At 44.9% G+C, this 17,764-nt stretch overlaps 1 protein-coding gene across 1 annotated transcript in view; it reads left to right on the top strand.

Annotated features, from left to right (window-relative positions):
* TDRD3 (tudor domain containing 3) overlaps nt 1-17,764 on the top strand; it is a gene marked incomplete at its 5' end in the record, with an annotated part of 128,289 nt that overhangs the window by 19,859 nt on the left and 90,666 nt on the right. The window contains one exon of the mRNA XM_044275108.1: nt 6,073-6,198. Within this exon, the coding sequence (XP_044131043.1) occupies nt 6,073-6,198 (126 nt within the window). The remainder of the gene's footprint in view (nt 1-6,072; nt 6,199-17,764) is intronic.

Raw genomic sequence — 17,764 nt, 5'->3', positions numbered from 1 at the left:
GTGCCGGCTATTTCATTCCGGCACCCGCCTCCTGTATTTGTATTAACATTTTGTGCACCCCCCCCCCCCCCCCAGTATAATTAACATTTTGTGAACCCCCCCCCAGTATAATAAACATTGGTGGCGCAGTGGGAAGTGCCAATGAGGGTTAAAAAAATAAATAAAAAATGAACTCACCTCCTCCAGTTGATCGCATAGCTGCCGGTCTCCTGGTCTTGCTTCAGGACCTGTGGTGACGTCACTGAGCTAATCACATGGTCCATTACCATGGTGATGGATCATATGATGTACCATGTGATGACCACAGTGATGTCACCACAGGTCCTTTCACAGGTCCTGAAGATAGAACAGGAGACCGGCAGCTGCGCGATCAATTGGAGGAGGTGAGTTAATTTTTATTTATTTTTTTAACCCTCATTGGCACTTCCCACTGCGCCACCAATGTTTATTATACTGGGAGGGGGCTGCACTCAATGTTTATTATACTGTGAGGGGGCTGCACTCAATGTTTATTATACTGGGGGGGGTGGCCGCACTCAATGTTTATTATACTGGGGGGGGCGCTCTCAATGTATATTATACTGGGGGGGGGGGGGTGGCCGCACTCAATGTATATTATACTGGGGGGGGCGCTCTCAATGTTTATTATACTGGGGGGGGGGGGGCTGCACTCAATGTTTATTATACTGGGGGGGGGGGGCTGCACTCAATGTTTATTATACTGGGGGGGGGGGGGGGGTGGCCGCACTCAATGTTTATTAAACTGGGGGGGGGGGCGCTCTCAATGTATATTATACTGGGGGGGGGGGCCGCACTCAATGTTTATTATACTGGGGGGGCGCTCTCAATGTATATTATACTGGGGGGGGGGGTGGCCGCACTCAATGTTTATTATACTGGGGGGGGGCGCTCTCAATGTATATTATACTGGGGGAGGCGCTCTCAATGTTTGATATACTGGGGGGGTGCTCTCAATGTTTATTATACTGGGGGGGCGCTCTCAATGTATATTATACTGGGGGGGGGTGGCCGCACTCAATGTTTATTATACTGGGGGGGGGGCGCTCTCAATGTATATTATACTGGGGGGGCGCTCTCAATGTTTGATATACTGGGGGGGGGGCGCTCTCAATGTATATTATACTGGGGGGGGGCGCTCTCAATGTTTGATATACTGGGGGGGCGCTCTCAATGTATATTATACTGGGGGGGCGCTCTCAATGTTTGATATACTGGGGGGGCGCTCTCAATGTTTATTATACTGGGGGGCGCACTCAATGTTTATTATACGGGGGGGCGCTCTCAATGTATATTATACTGGGGGGGGGTGGCCGCACTCAATGTTTATTATACTGGGGGGGGGCGCTCTCAATGTATATTATACTGGGGGGGTGGCCGCACTCAATGTTTATTATACTGGGGGGGCGCTCTCAATGTTTATTATACTGGGGGGGGCGCACTCAATGTTTATTATACTGGGGGGGCGCACTCAATGTTTATTATACTGGGGGGGGGGCGCTCTCAATGTTTGATATACTGGGGGGGCGCACTCAATGTTTATTATACTGGGGGGCGCACTCAATGTTTATTATACTGGGGGGGGGTGCACTCAATGTTTATTATACTGGGGGGGCGCACTCAATGTTTATTATATTGACCTTCTACTAAGCATTCATAATGCTATTATTTTCCCTTATAACCAAGTTATAAGGGAAAATAACACAGTGAATAGACTTTCATCTTAGCAACCAAGAGTGAAAATCGCACCGCATCCGCACTTGCTTGCGGATACAATGCGATTTTCACGCAGCCCCATTAACTTCTATGGGGTCTGCGTTGCATGAAAACGCACAACATAAAGCATGTTGCGATTTTCACGCAGCGCACAAGTGATGCGTGAAAATCACCGCTCATGTGCACAGCCCCATAGAAGTGAATGGGTCCGGATTCAGTGCGGGTGCAATGCGTTCACCTCACGCATTGCACCCGCGCAGAAATCTCGCCCATGTGAAAGGGGCCTAAGGGTGAATAGGACAAGGGTTCCAGCCCCTAAGGGGGCTAATAGTAAGTGAAAATAAAACATAAACACTAAGGCTACTTTCACACTTGCGGTAGTGTGATGCGGCAAGCAGTTCCGTTGTCAGAACTGCCTGCCGGATCCGCCGATCTTGATGTGACTGAAAGCATTTATGAGATGCATCCGGATGCGGATCCATCTCACAAATGCATTGCAAGAATGAATCCATGTCTCCGCTTGTCATGCGGACAGACGGATCCATCTTGTATCTTTTTACACATTTTTACCGGCATGCGCAGACCGGAGGGACGGATCCTGCATTCCGGTATTTTGAATGCCGGATCTGGCACTAATACGTTCCTATGGGAAAAATGCCGGGTCCGGCATTCAGGCAAGTCTTCAGTTTTTTTCGCCGGAGATAAAACCGTATGTAGCATGCTGCGGTTTTATCTTTTGCCTGATCAGTCAAAATGACTGAACTGAAGACGTCCTGATGCCTCCTGGACGGATTACTCCATTCAGAATGCATGGGGATATGCCTGATCAGTTCTTTTCCGGTATTGAGCCCCTGTGACGGAACTCTATGCCGAAAAAGAAAAATGCTAGTGTGAAAGTACTCTAAAATATTAAGTTTAAATCCCCCCCTTTCCCAATTTTACATATAAAAATATATACAATAAACATATTACATAGCGCTGCGTCCGAAAAGTCCAAACTATTAAATTATTAAAAAATATCTCCTATGCGGGGAGCATTCGCCATTTTTTAGTCACCTTGTCACCCCAAAAAATAGGATAGGACTGTTCTATTATGGGCCGAACGTTTCATAAAATGCGAAATGCACGTGGCTTTTTTGCTTGGTATCGAGTATCGCAATACTTTTTTATGGTGATGAAAGCGAATCAAAATTTTGGTATTGAAACAACCCTATGACGATCTGATCGGCGTAGCGTTGTCACGATACCAAAATTTTCATTCGGTTTTGATTTGGCGACTAAAAATGTAATTTGGCTCCTAAATCTTTACGTTCAGGAGCCAATGGCTACTAGGTATTTTTTTTAGTCTGGAGCCCTGCTATCAGAGGCCGGCGCAGGCGGCGCGATGACGTCATCGCGCCACCTAAGCCTTGAGCCGTACACAGCGCGGGACACAGGCCAGAAGAGGCCTGCATCGCATCGCTGCCAAAGAGGTAAGTGTTTTTTTCCTTTTTTTTTTTTTTTTCTGTACAATACTGATGGCTAGTGGCACATGATAGGAGAGGCCCTATGGCTAGTGGCACATGATAGGGGGGGCCGCCTATGGCTACTGGCACATGATAGGTGGGCCTATGGCTACTAGCACATGATAGGGGGGCCCTATGGCTACTGGCACATGATAGGGGGCCCTATGGCTACTGGCACATGATAGAGGGGCCCTATGGCTACTGGCACATGATAGGGGGCCCTATGGCTACTGGCACATGATAGAGGGGCCCTATGGCTACTGGATACATGATAGGGGGGGCGCCTATGGCTACTGGCACATGTTGATGGGGGGCTTAGGCTACTGGCACATGATTAAGGGGCATCTATGAGGGCACATTTCACTGGCACATTATTGGGGGACATCTATGGGGGCACTTCTTACTGGCACATTATTGGTGGGCACTATAGGGGCATCTACTGAGGCCACAAAGAACGGTTATTTTATATGGGGGTTCTGTATAGGGGCATTTTATACTGGGACACATTGTGTTGGGTACTATGGGGAAGGGGGGAGAGGACTACTACGGGGCACTGAGAAGGGGGATTTTATGCTTACAAATTATGGGGGACACTGAGGGCATCTACTGGCGCACTATATATCGGGCATTTTATACTGGTACATTATGGGGGCACTAGGGGGAGAGGAGCACTATGGGGGCATTTACTGGGGTCACTATATAGGGGTATTTTATACTGGCACATTATGGAGGCACTATGGGGACATTAGCTCAACTGGGGACATTACAGGGGGGTATTTTTTGCACTGACACATTATAAGGAGAATTATTTCTACTGGGGGGGGGGGGGCATTATGGTGGGCGTTATTACTCCCCCATGGTATGGCCCCCTAGTAGCAGCACCAGCCTCTCCCTGCTCTGCTATCCCTCTGCCCCTTCTCCAAATCCTTATTATGAAATCTTTCTCATTAGGATAAAACACATCATCAGCTCCGCCGAGACCCCGGCCAAAGTGTGGAAGTGGCGTCCGAGACCCCCAAGGGCCAAGCCAAGTAATTGTAAGTTTTCATATGAAATATGTTTGTTATATACATATAGCCTACACTGTCAGGTGTCACCCAGGGGGGGTGACACCATTTTCTACCGCACCGGGTGACACCAGCCCTAGCAACGCCACTGATGGAGAGCATTCCGTTCAGGATGTCTTCAGTTCAGTCTTTTTGACTGATCAGGCAAAAGATAAAACCGCAGCATACTATGGTTTTATCTCCTGCCCAAAAAACTGAAGACTTGCCTGAATGCCGGCAAGTCCCGGATCCAGCATTTAAAATACCGGAATGCCGGATCTGCGCAGACCGGTAAAAATGTGAAAAAAAAATCTAAATGGATCCATTTGTTCATATGACAGACGGATCCGTTCTTGCAATGCATTTGTAAGACGGATGAGGATCCTGGTCTTAAAATGCAATCAGTTGGCATACGTTTTGCGACAGAACTGCCTGCCGGATTCCTCTGCCGCAAGTGTCAAATTAGCCTAAGAAAAAAAATATGTTAATGTTTGTATGGTGGCAGAATTAATAATGAAAAGCTACAACTGCAAACATTTATTAAAAGGTTGTGACTCTTTGAATGTGGCGATACAAATGCAAAATGCCATTATTGTGCAAAAATTCTTCTGTAATTTTGTATTTGTTTTTAAGAGATTCGCAATGCAGTCCAACTGTACAAGGCCTCAAAATGATGCCATTAAAGTGATTTTCTAAGACTTTTATACTGATGACCTATCCTCTGGATCTGATCGTGGGGGTCCGACACCTGGAATCCCTGCCTATCAGTCGTTTGGGAAGGCACCATTGGTTGCAGTAGCACCGGGGCCTTCTCTCATCTCACCAAGCACAATGCCATACATTGTATAGTGCCTGTGCTTGGTATCGCAGCTTAGCCTCATTCACTTCGATGGGGCTGAGCTGCTCCTAGGCCATGTGACCGATGAACGTAATATCACATGGCCTAAGCTAAGCTGTGATGAGGCTTACTGGCACTAATGTAATGGTGTCCGAACCCCATCAATCAGATACTGATGACCTATGCAGAGGGTAGGTTATCAGTATAGAAGTCTTGGAAAATCCCTGTTAAAAATACAATTGGTCACGTTTAACAAAGGTGTCATGGTTGTGTAGCCAGATAAATCAAAATAAAATGGAAAAAATGCTGCCTTCTACAGGCCCAAAATGTATACCATCTTTCAGTGGTTAAAACTGTTACCTTTTTGTACTTTATTTTTGTGGCCTTTTCAGAGATTTACTTGACACATCTCCATTCACATCCTAACCACTGCTATCATCTAGACTGAAAAATCTGAATCCCTGAGTAAGGCCTCATGCACACGGACATTGTTTTTGTCCGCATCCGAGCCGTAGTCTTGGCGGCTCGGATGCGGACCCATTCACTTCAGTGGGGCCGCAAAAGATGCGGACAGCACTCCATGTGCTGTCCGCATCAATTGCTCCTGTTCTGTGGCCCCGCCCAAAAAATATAACATGTCCTATTCTTGTCCGCACTTTGCAGACAAGAATAGGCATCTATATTGAAGGCTGTCCGTGCCGTTCCACAAATTGCAGAACGCGCATGGACGCCATCTGCGTTTTGCGGATCAACGATTTGCGGACCGCAAAACACACCACGGTCGTGTGCATAAGGCCTAACTGCGTTCTAGGCAAGCCGAGACAGAGAAACTTTTTTTTGCAGGCCAGCTTCAACGTCCCCAGATATTCTTTTTTGATTGTGAATTAAATGCAAAATACAACTGAATGTAATAATTTTGTGTTTAATATGTAAGATGTCCTGTGGACAGGTAAAGGAAAAGGTCGAGGAAGAACACGAGCAGAAGCTGACGATGAAGTAACTAATGCTAGACCTTCTGCACCTAGTACACTGTTTGACTTTCTGGAGTCCAAAATGGGTACTTTTTCACTCGAAGGTGAGAGGCACATTTATTTGATCATTTTATGTAAAAGCTGGTGATGTACTTTAAAAATAAAATTCTCATTTAATTTAATCTTAATTTTACTTGTTTATATTTAATATCTATGCTTTACCGTTAGAAGCAGTTGTCACTAATTCTCGTCATTTCTTGTAATACATTTTTAAATCTTGCTAAAAAAAAGTAAAAAAAAAATTCTTATAGTTTACAGTCAAGGGGTCCAACAGCACCAGACAACCATGACTATTTATTTAAATATTCGGCAGAGCTCTCCTGAAACAATCTGCCTGATCATAAGAGAGCACAGTCCTCTCCATCTGCTTCCACTAATCTCTCTGATTTTTTTTTAACTTTTATATTCTTTTAAATTTCTTTTTAGAGGGCTTGTGTGTCTTCCTAAAGGGATGCATATGTAAAGAGAAGTATTAGAAGCTTTGCTCAGGTAGCAACCCCTAGTTGTATTTTGTAGAGTACCACAACCCTTATATCCAGATGCAAGGGTACCAACTTACACACCCTACCAATGTATCTCCTAGCATCTTAGTGGCATATCAAAAGTTAATGGGGTTGTCTGAGACTGAACTATTGATGACCTCTCCTCAGGATAGATAATATATGATCCTGGCTGTATGTTGATAAGCTGCTATGGGGTGATGTGCTGAGATGAACGCTGTGGCTTTTTCTAGGCCTGTAACCTCGTGTCTGATGGTCACATGGCCTTCCTGCAACTCAGAACCATTCACGTAAAGGTGTCCGAGGTGGAAAACCAAGCACGGGTGCTATGCAGTTGACACCAATCAGATATTGATGACCTATTCTGTGTATAGGTGATCAGTTTGAGGGTCCCAGGCAACTCATTTAAGGGCTCTTTCACACGTTCTTTTCTTCCGGCATAGAGTTCCGTCGTCGGGGCTCTATGCCGGAAGAATCCTGATCAGTTTTATCCTAATGCATTCTGAATGGAGAGCAATCCGTTCAGGATGCATCAGGATGTCTTCAGTTCAGGACCGGAACGTTTTTTGGCCGGAGAAAATACCGCAGCATGCTGCGCTTTTTACTCCGGCCAAAAATCCTGAACACTTGCCGCAAGGCCGGATCCGGAATTAATGCCCATTGAAAGGCATTGATCCGGATCCGGCCTTAAGCTAAACGTCGTTTCGGCGCATTGCCGGATCCGATGTTTAGCTTTTTCTGAATGGTTACCATGGCTGCCGGGACGCTAAAGTCCTGGCAGCCATGGTAAAGTGTAGTGGGGGAGCGGGGGAGCAGTATACTTACCATCCGTGCGGCTCCCAGGGCGCTCCAGAGTGACGTCAGGGCGCCCCACGCGCATGGATGACACGTGATCACATGGCACGTCATCCATGCGCATGGGGCGCTCTGACGTCATTCTGTAAGTATGCTGCTCCCCACTACTACGGATCTGTCTTTAAATGCTTTCAGTTCACTTGCGTTTTTCCGGATCCGGCTGTGTAATTCCGGCAAGTGGAGTACACGCCGTATCCGAACAACGCAAGTGTGAAAGAGGCCTAAGTATAAATGTTCACATTCCTTTTAGGCCTACTGCTTAGGGAACAGAATCCTTTGACACATGCATTCTACATTTGCTCATGTGATTTTCATTTTTTTCTTTGTTTAACCACTTCAGCCCTGCTAGCTGAAACACCCTTCATGACCAGAGCACTTTTTACACTTTGGCACTACACTCCTTTCACCGTTTATCGCTCGGTCATGCAACTTACCACCGAAATGAATTTTACCTCCTTTTCTTCTCACTAATAGAGCTTTCATTTGGTGGTATTTTATTGCTGCTGACATTTTTACTTTTTTTGTTATTAATCAAAATGTAACGATTTTTTTGCAAAAAAATGACATTTTTCACTTTCAGCTGTAAAATTTTGCAAAAAAAAAAAACGACATCCATATATAAATTTTTCGCCAAATTTATTGTTCCACATGTCTTTGATTAAAAAAAAATGGTTTGGGTAAAAGTTATAGCGTTTACACACTATGGTACAAAAATGTGAATTTCCGCTTTTTGAAACAGCTCTGACTTTCTGAGCACCTGTCATGATTCCTGAGGTTCTACAATGCCCAAACAGTAGAAAAACCCCACAAATGACCCCATTTCGGAAAGTAGACACCCTAAGGTATTCGCTGATGGGCATAGTGAGTTCATAGAACTTTTTATTTTTTGTCACAAGTTAGCGGAAAATGATGATGATTTTTATTTTTTATTTTTTTTCTTACAAAGTCTCATATTCCACTAACTTGCGACAAAAAATAAAAAATTCTAGGAACTCACCGTGCCCCTCACAGAATACCTTGGGGTGTCTTCTTTCCAAAATGGGGTCACTTGTGGCAGAGTTATACTGCCCTGGCAATTTAGGGGCCCTAATGTGTGAGAAGTACTTTGCAATCAAAATGTGTAAAAAATGACCGGTGAAATCCGAAAGGTGCACTTTGGAATGTGCGCCCCTTTGCCCACCTAGGCTGCAAAAAAGTGTGACACATCTGGTATCTCCGTACTCAGGAGAAGTTGGGGAATGTGTTTTGGGGTGTCATTTTACATATACCCATGCTGGGTGAGAGAAATATCTTGGCAAAAGACAACTTTTCCCATTTTTTTATACAAAGTTGGCATTTGACCAAGATATTTTTCTCACCCAGCATGGGTATATGTAAAATGACACCCCAAAACACATTCCCCAACTTCTCCTGAGTACGGCGATACCAGATGTGTGACACTTTTTTGCAGCCTAGATGCGCAAAGGTGCCCAAATTCCTTTTAGGAGGGCATTTTTAGACATTTGGATCCCAGACTTCTTCTCATGATTTAGGGCCCCTAAAAAGCCAGGGCAGTATAAATACCCCACATGTGACCCCACTTTGGAAAGAAGACACCCCAAGGTATTCAATGAGGGGCCTGGCGAGTTTATAGAAAAAAAATTTTTGGGCATAAGTTTGCGGAAATTGATTTATTTTTTTTATTTTTTTCTCACAAAGTCTCACTTTCCGCTAACTTAGGATAAAAAATTAAATCTTTAATGGACTCAATATGCCCCTCAGCAAATACCAAATGCAGCACAAAGTACGCCCCTTGGGCAGAAAGGACAGGTTATTATAAAGATTATTTTTAACGTTTTATAATGCGCACAGGGACTATACTATTATAAGACCTAGGGGGGCATATAAAGAGCTAATTATGCTCAGAAGGCCTGTCAGTGTCCCTTTAAGCTGTTTTCTTGGCACTTCCATTTAAATAATAGATACCTAAATGAAACATGTAAACATCATATTTTGAATATGCATTATTACAAATTAGGTTATAATTGTGATTCTGGATTTTGCAAAACCCGCTTCATTCACTACACAGTTTAAAGGGAACCTGTCACCTCTACTATGCTAACCTCACTGAGCGTTTCTAAATGTTCATTGTGTTACCCTAAACATATAAATTACACTTTTAATTTCATTTGCAGATGAATTCAGTAAGTATTATGCATTTTTGTACTTCCTGCCTGTTATGCAAATTAACATAAGAGTCATATTTTCCAGCTTGACTCCTCTCAGGTTAATTTGCATATGTATAAAATCGTTTTTTTCCCACACAATAAAAGCACACAGAGCTATGGGGACTGGGTATTGCGGATGTGCTAGCGCAGTGTTTCCCAACCAGTGTGCCTCCAGCTGTTGCAAAACTACAACTTCCAGCATGCCCGGACAGCATTTGGCTGTGCGGGCATGCTGGGAGTTGTAGTTTTGTAAAAGCTGGAGGCACACTGGTTGGAAAACACTGTGCTAGCGGCCATCTAGCAACCCATGTCCTCAGCTCTATACCCAAAATCCAGGTGACAGGTTCCTAAGGACAGCTCACCTCACTTTACTGCTCATGCACCATTCTGCTTTACTCCCACCGTAACAGAACTGAGCAACAGACGCACTTCTGATTTTGTATTGTAGTGCTTCCCACCCTTGAGATTGTCGCTGACAAGTCCCAATCTAAGGGACTACACCTCGCTTGTCTGTCAAATTCAAAATACTTCAAAAGTCCTTTTCTATATTTAATAATGTTTCAATATTTGAGTAGTTCCCTATTTAATATTCCCTATTTAATATTTGAGTAGTAGTCCCTATTTGCTGTGTCTAAGTTCCTTATAAATGTTACAAAACAGAATTAAAGGAAAACAGACTACCGAGGTCATTTATTAACCGCCTCCGGACCGCCTAACGCAGATGTGCGGTCCGGAGGCGGCAGCGCTGCGCACAACGACGCATATACGCGTCATCTCGTGAGACGCGAGATGACGCGCTATGCGGCCCGCGCATGCGCAGTTCGGCCGGCATTTCGAAGAGGACCATTTCGTCATCAGCTTGCCAGCCAATGATCGCGGCTGGCAAGCTGATGATTTTCAAAAAAACCAATCACAGCGCCAGATAACAGATCATATTTGTAAATATGATCTGTTATATGGCTGCCTGCTCCTCTGCTGGTTCTTTTCGTCGGTTGGATCCAGCAGAGGAGCAGGCTTCACAGTGAGTACACCAAACACTACACTTTAGCCCCAGATCACCCCCCTGAACCCCAATTAACCCTTTGATAACCCCTTTGTAAACTGTCACTTTTTTTTTTTTCACTGGTATTGACCGTTAGGTTTTAGGTATAGTTTAGGCCCCTTGGTTAGGTAGTTAGCGATCAGTTAGCGCCCAGCCCACCGCACCGCAGTCCGTTATTCGCTGATTAGCGTATCGCTAATCAGCATTTGTACTTTTATAGTATCTGGAAGTGATCAAAACTGATCACGGTCAGATCTATAATAGTACTAGTGTCACTTTAGTTCGCCCTCCACCCAAAACGCAGTGTTTGCCCGATCAGGCCTGATCGGTCGCCCACACGTGCGTTCACCCACGCCCGCCCCACCGCAATGACAAAAAAAATTTTTTTTTTTTGATCACTGCACAATCACTTTACACGCACTGCGGCGATAAAAAAATCAGTTTTGATATTTTTTATCAACCGCAGCGGCCTCCGGTACTTCGCTAGCCTCCCCTTTGTAAGACAGGCTTGCTTTTTTTTTTCTTGGGTAGTCTCAGGGAATACCCCTAAATTTAGTTGCCCAAAATGTCAAACAGGGGGTATTCCTCTGAAGAGGCCTACAGGCTTCTGACCCAGTCGGATGAGGAGTGGGAACCCTCATCTGATGAATCCAGCGGGTCAGAATACGAACCTGTAGAAAGCAGTGGCTCTCTGACCCAAAGTTCGGACGAGGAGGCTGAGGTCCCTGATACCACCAGGCGTACCCGGCCCCGTGTCGCTAGACCACAGGTTGCGCAGGATCCGCTTCAAGAGCAGCAGAGTGGGGCTGGTGCTGTCGGATTACGTGGTGAGGCATACACCAGCAGCCCAGCCCTCCCTGGACCTAGTACCAGCACTGCCGTACAACCTGGTGAAGTAGCGAGCACCAGAAGGGCAGTTGAAGCTGGTACGGTGGCACGTGCAGTAGTGACCCCGTCGCAGCCTCCGCAAAGACGTGGCCGTAGAGCCCCTAGAATCCCAGAGGTGCTGGCAAACCCTGATTGGCAGTCCCCAACTTCAGCCGCACCTGTAGTTTTCCCTTTCACTGCCCAGTCTGGAGTTCGGGTTGAGACAGCTCAGATCGGTTCGGCCCTGGGATTTTTTGAGCTGTTCTTGACTGCGGAGCTCTTAGACATAGTTGTGGCCGAAACAAACAGGTATGCCACACAATTTATCACCGCTAACCCGGGAAGCTTTTATGCCCAGCCTTTCCGGTGGAAACCAGTCCAAGTTTCCGAAATTAAAACTTTTCTGGGCCTCCTCCTCAACATGGGCCTGACAAAAAAGCATGAATTGCGGTCATATTGGTCCACGAACCCGATTCATCACATGCCCATGTTCTCTGCTGCTATGTCCAGGGCACGTTTTGAGGCCATCCTGCGTTTCCTGCACTTTAGTGACAACACCGCCTCCCGTCCCAGAGGCCACCCTGCTTTTGACCGGCTCCACAAAATTCGGCCCCTCATAGACCATTTCAACCAGAAATTTGCAGATTTGTATACCCCAGAGCAAAACATCTGCGTAGACGAGTCCCTGATACATTTTACCGGGCGCCTTGGCTTCAAACAATACATCCGAAGCAAGCGCGCCCGGTATGGGGTCAAATTGTATAAGCTCTGTGAAAGGGCCACAGGCTATACCCACAAATTTCGGATCTATGAGGGAAAAGATCAGACCCTGGAGCCGGTCGGTTGCCCTGACTACCTGGGGAGCAGTGGGAAGACAGTTTGGGACTTGGTGTCACCCTTATTCGGCAAGGGGTACCATCTTTATGTGGACAATTTTTACACAAGTGTGGCCCTCTTTAGGCATTTGTTTCTAGAACGGATTGGCGCCTGTGGTACCGCGCGAACTAATCGCGCGGGCTTCCCCCAACGGCTCGTTACCACCCGTCTTGCAAGGGGGCAGAGGGCCGCACTGTGCAACGAAGAACTGCTCGCGGTGAAATGGAGAGACAAGCGTGACGTTTACACGCTCTCCTCCATTCACGCAGACACGACAATACAAATTGAGCGAGCAACCCGTGTCATTGAAAAGCCCCTCTCAGTCCACGACTATAATTTGCTCATGGGAGGGGTGGACTTCAATGACCAGATGTTGTCTCCGTATTTAGTTTCCCGCAGAACCAGACGCTGGTATAAGAAGGTGTATATTTAATTCAATTGGCTCTGTACAATAGTTTTGTTCTTTACAGTAAGGCTGGGAGAACTGGATCCTTCCTCAAATTTCAGGAAGAGATCATCGAGAACCTCCTGTACCCAGGAGGTTCCGTGGCCCCATCCACCAGTGTAGTTAGCCGTCTACACGAGCGACATTTCCCCAATGTCGTTCCTGGTACCTCAACCCAACCGTCACCCCGAAAAAGATGTTGTGTCTGTAGCAGGAGTGGAATAAGGCGTGACACCCGCTATTTCTGTCCTGACCACCCTGCCCTATGCTTTGGAGAGTGTTTCTGGAAGTACCACTCACAGGTACACTACTAGCATAGGGATCATCTCACCAGGACAGGCACACAGGGCTATTAGGGCCCATTCACTCACTGCTGCTGCAAACGTCTCCTTTCACATGGGACAAAGTGCATAACGCACTTCGCCACATCTTTGGGCGATTTGCGCTTTGCACATTGACCCATGGGGAAGGAGAGGTTTGTTCTATAAAGGTAAAAAAACAAAAAAAAAAAAAAAAAAAACACCAGTAAGCAAAAAGGTTAATGTTCAGTTAAAAAAGTTAAAGTTTATATGTTCTGTTGCAAAGTTAATAAAATTATTGCGTTGCGGCCTGTTTTTTTTTTTTTTTTTTTTTACCTTCCAGGTGAACCAACCGATCGATTAGCTGCAGCACTGATGTGCATTCTGACAGAAGCATTGCGCTGCTGTCAGATTACACGCAAGTCGGTGTATGCGGCGCTGCAAGACGAGATTTTCTCCTCTGCAGTAACAGATACGTTTGCCGAGGCATACGAGCTGAGGAGGAGGCGGCGTTCCTATGCTTTGGCAAACACTTTGTATATATATATATATATATATATATATATATATATATATAAAAAATAATAATCCCGGCAATGATTTATTCATCCGCATCGATTGATGTGAATGGAGAAATCTGGTTTGCCAGGGCATACGAGCTAAGTGGGTATGGATGTAGGGCGGAGCTCCTATGTCCTGGCAGACGCCTTTCCCCTCAATTTTTTGTTTTGGGCAGAGATTTTTTCATCCACATTGATCGATGCGAATGAAGAAATCTGTGCCGTTCATTTTTTTCTTTCAGCCCAGAAGCTGAACGGAAAAAAAAATCTCGTTACCTGTATGCTCAATATAAGGAGAATAGCAGAAACTCCTAATGCTGGCCATACATGTAATGATTGCGGAGACCCTCAAATGCCAGGGCAGTACAAACACCCCACAACTGACCCCATTTTGGAAAGAAGACACCCCAAGGTATTTGCTGAGGGGCATATTGAGTCCATGAAAGATTTAAATTTTTGTCCTAAGTTAGCGGAAAGTGAGACTTTGTGAGAAAAAAAAAAAAAAAATCAATTTCCGCTAACTTATGCGGAAAAAAAAAAATTCTATGAACTTGCCAGGCCCCTCATTGGATACCTTGGGGTGTCTTCTTTCCAAAGTGGGGTCACATGTGGGGTATTTATACTGCCCTGGCTTTTTAGGGCCCTAAAGCGTGAGAAGAAGTCTGGGATCCAAATGTCTAAAAATGCCCTCCTAAAAGGAATTTGGGCACCTTTGCGCATCTAGGCTGCAAAAAAGTGTCACACATCTGGTATCGCCGTACTCAGGAGAAGTTGGGGAATGTGTTTTGGGGTGTCATTTTACATATACCCATGCTGGGTGAGATAAACATCTTGATCAAATGCCAACTTTGTATAATTTTTTTTTGGAAAAGTTGTCTTTTGCCAGGATATTTCTCTCACCCAGCATGGGTATATGTAAAATGACACCCCAAAACACATTCCCCAACTTCTCCTGAGTACGGCGATACCAGATGTGTGACACTTTTTTGCAGCCAAGGTGGGCAAAGGGGCACATATTCCAAAGTGCACCTTTCGGATTTCGCAGGCCATTTTTTACACATTTTGATTGCAAAGTACTTCTCACACATTTGGGCCCCTAAATTGCCAGGGCAGTATAACTACGCCACAAGTGACCCCATTTTGGATAGAAGACACCCCAAGGTATTCCGTGAGGGGCATGGCGAGTTCCTAGAATTTTATTTTTTTGTCGCAAGTTAGTGGAATATGAGACTTTGTAAGGAAAAAAGAGAAAAAAAAAAAATCATCATTTTCCGCTAACTTGTGACAAAAAAAAATAAATTCTAGGAACTCGCAGTGCCTCTCACGGAATACCTTGGGGTGTCTTCTTTCCAAAATGGGGTCACTTGTGGCGTAGTTATACTGCCCTGGCAATTTAGGGGCCCAAATGTGTGAGAAGTACCTTGCAATCAAAATATGTAAAAAAATGGCCTGCAAAATCCGAAAGGTGCACTTTGGAATATGTGCCCCTTTGCCCACCTTGGCAGCAAAAAAGTGTGACACATCTGGTATCGCCGTACTCAGGAGAAGTTGGGGAATGTGTTTTGGGGTGTCGTTTTACATATACCCATGCTGGGTGAGAAAAATATCTTGGTCAAATGCCAACTTTGTATAAAAAAATGGGAAAAGTTGTCTTTTGCCAAGATATTTCTCTCACCCAGCATGGGTATATGTAAAATGACACCCCAAAACACATTGCCCTACTTCTTCTGAGTACGGCGATACCACTTGTGTGACACTTTTTTGCAGCCTAGGTGGGCAAAGGGGCCCAAATTCTAAAGAGCACCTTTAGGATTTCACAGGGCATTTTTTACACATTTGGATTTCTAACTACTTCTCACGCATTAGGGCCCCTAAAATGCCAAGGCAGTATAACTACCCCACAAGTGACCCCATTTTGGAAAGAAGACACCCCAAAGTATAAGGTGATGGGCATAGTGAGTTCATGGAAGTTTTTATTTTTTTGTCACAAGTTAGTGGAATATGAGACTTTGTAAGAAAAAAAAAAATTCATCAAAAAATAAAAACTTCTATGAACTCACTATGCCCATCAGCGAATACCTTAGGGTGTCTACTTTCCAAAATGGGGTCATTTGTGGGGTGTTTCTACTGTCTGGGCATTGTAGAACCTCAGGAAACATGACAGGTGCTCAGAAAGTCAGAGCTGCTTCAAAATGCGGAAATTCACATTTTTGTACCATAGTTTGTAAACGCTATAACTTTAGCGCAAACCAATAAATATACACCTATTGCATTTTTTTAATCAGACATGTAGAACAATAAATTTAGAGAAAAATATATATAGAAATGTAGTTTTATTTGAAAAATTTTACAACTGAAAGTGAAAAATGTCATTTTTTTGCAAAAAATTCAGTAAATTGCGATTAATAACAAAAAAATGTAAAAATGTCAACAGCAATGAAATACCACCAAATGAAAGCTCTATTAGTGAGAAGAAAAGGAGGTAAAATTAATTTGGGTGGTAAGTTGTATGACCGAGCAATACACCGTGAAAGTAGTGTAGTGCAGAATTGTAAAAAGTGGTCTGGTCATTAAGGGGGTTTAAGCTACGGGGGCTGAGGTGGTTAATAAGCCCCTGCGCTCGTGGTGGAACCCTCCGTAAGTTTTGTAAAGGCGCCGGTCTTAATGTAAGCAAACTTTCTCGCTGTCTTACATTTAGACCATTTTCTACGACTAAAACAGGCGTAGAAAATGATGAATGAGACGGGCCTTTTTTAGACCTGGCGTGAGCGGGGGAAAGACGTAGATTGCGGTGCAAATAAACTGTGTGTTGCAATCTGTGCCAGAAATACGCCTAATATAGTAAATGAGCCCCTATATTTCTTAATTCAACGTCTTTCCTTGCAATCATGCTCTTCATGACTCATAGATGTTATATTAGCCAAAGACCTTTAAGCATGTTGCTAGAGTGCCCAAGCAGGTTTAAGCGTAATCATAGAGAATTGCTGTACTTGATTAGTGAAAGTATATACAAGAGGAGATCCGATCTCTAAAGTGGTGCACGATCATGGCGCATACATAGGCTTGTAGGATAGCAACAAGAGAAATGAAAGCTCTGGATCTGCCCGGAGCTTTAACACTCATATAAAAGCCGTTTTGCACTAATCTATGTGTTTTGGATTTATAGCTGAAGATTTCAGAGATTCTTTAGGATGTTCTTAATCTCACTTTATGAAATCTAAAGGGAACTTCAGCCATAATTTTGTTTTATTTTTTAAGAGTGAGTCATTTTCCTAATCGTTGTGGGAGTCAAGCCACACTGTGTACAGCAGTAAGGGCTCTTTCACACCTGCGTTATTGTCTTCCGGCATAGAGTTCCGTCGTCGGGGCTCTATCACGGAAGAATCCTGATCAGTTTTATCCTAATGCATTCTGAATGGAGTGAAATCCGTTCAGGATGCATCAGGATGTCTTCAGTTCCGGAACGGAACGTTTTTTGGCCGGAGAAAATACCGCAGCATGCTGCTCTTTTTGCTCCGGCCAAAAAAACTGAAGACTTGCCACAAGGCCGGATCCGGAATGAATGCCCATTGAAAGGCATTGATCCGCATCCGGCCTTAAGCTAAACGTTGTTTCGGCGCATTGCCGGATCCGACGTTTAGCTTTTTTAGAGTGGTTACCATGGCTGCTGGGACGCTAAAGTCCTGGCAGCCATGGTAAAGTGTAGTGGGGAGCAGCATACTTACCATCGGGGCGCTCCAGAGTGACGTCAGGGCGCCCCAGGCGCATGGATGACGTGATCGCATGGCACGTCATCCATGCGCATGGGGCGCTCTGACGTCACTCTGGAGCGCCCCGAGAGCCGCACGGATGGTAAGTATACCGCTCCCCGCTCCTACTATGGCAACCAGGACTTTAATAGCGTCCTGGCTGCCATAGTAACACTGAAAGCATTTTGAAGACGGATCAGTCTTCAAATG

This window comes from Bufo gargarizans, unplaced genomic scaffold (assembly GCF_014858855.1).
Source record: "Bufo gargarizans isolate SCDJY-AF-19 unplaced genomic scaffold, ASM1485885v1 original_scaffold_886_pilon, whole genome shotgun sequence".
Taxonomy (NCBI): domain Eukaryota; kingdom Metazoa; phylum Chordata; class Amphibia; order Anura; family Bufonidae; genus Bufo; species Bufo gargarizans.
Note: the sequence above shows the minus strand (reverse complement) of the source record. Positions and strands in the feature narration are given on the sequence as shown.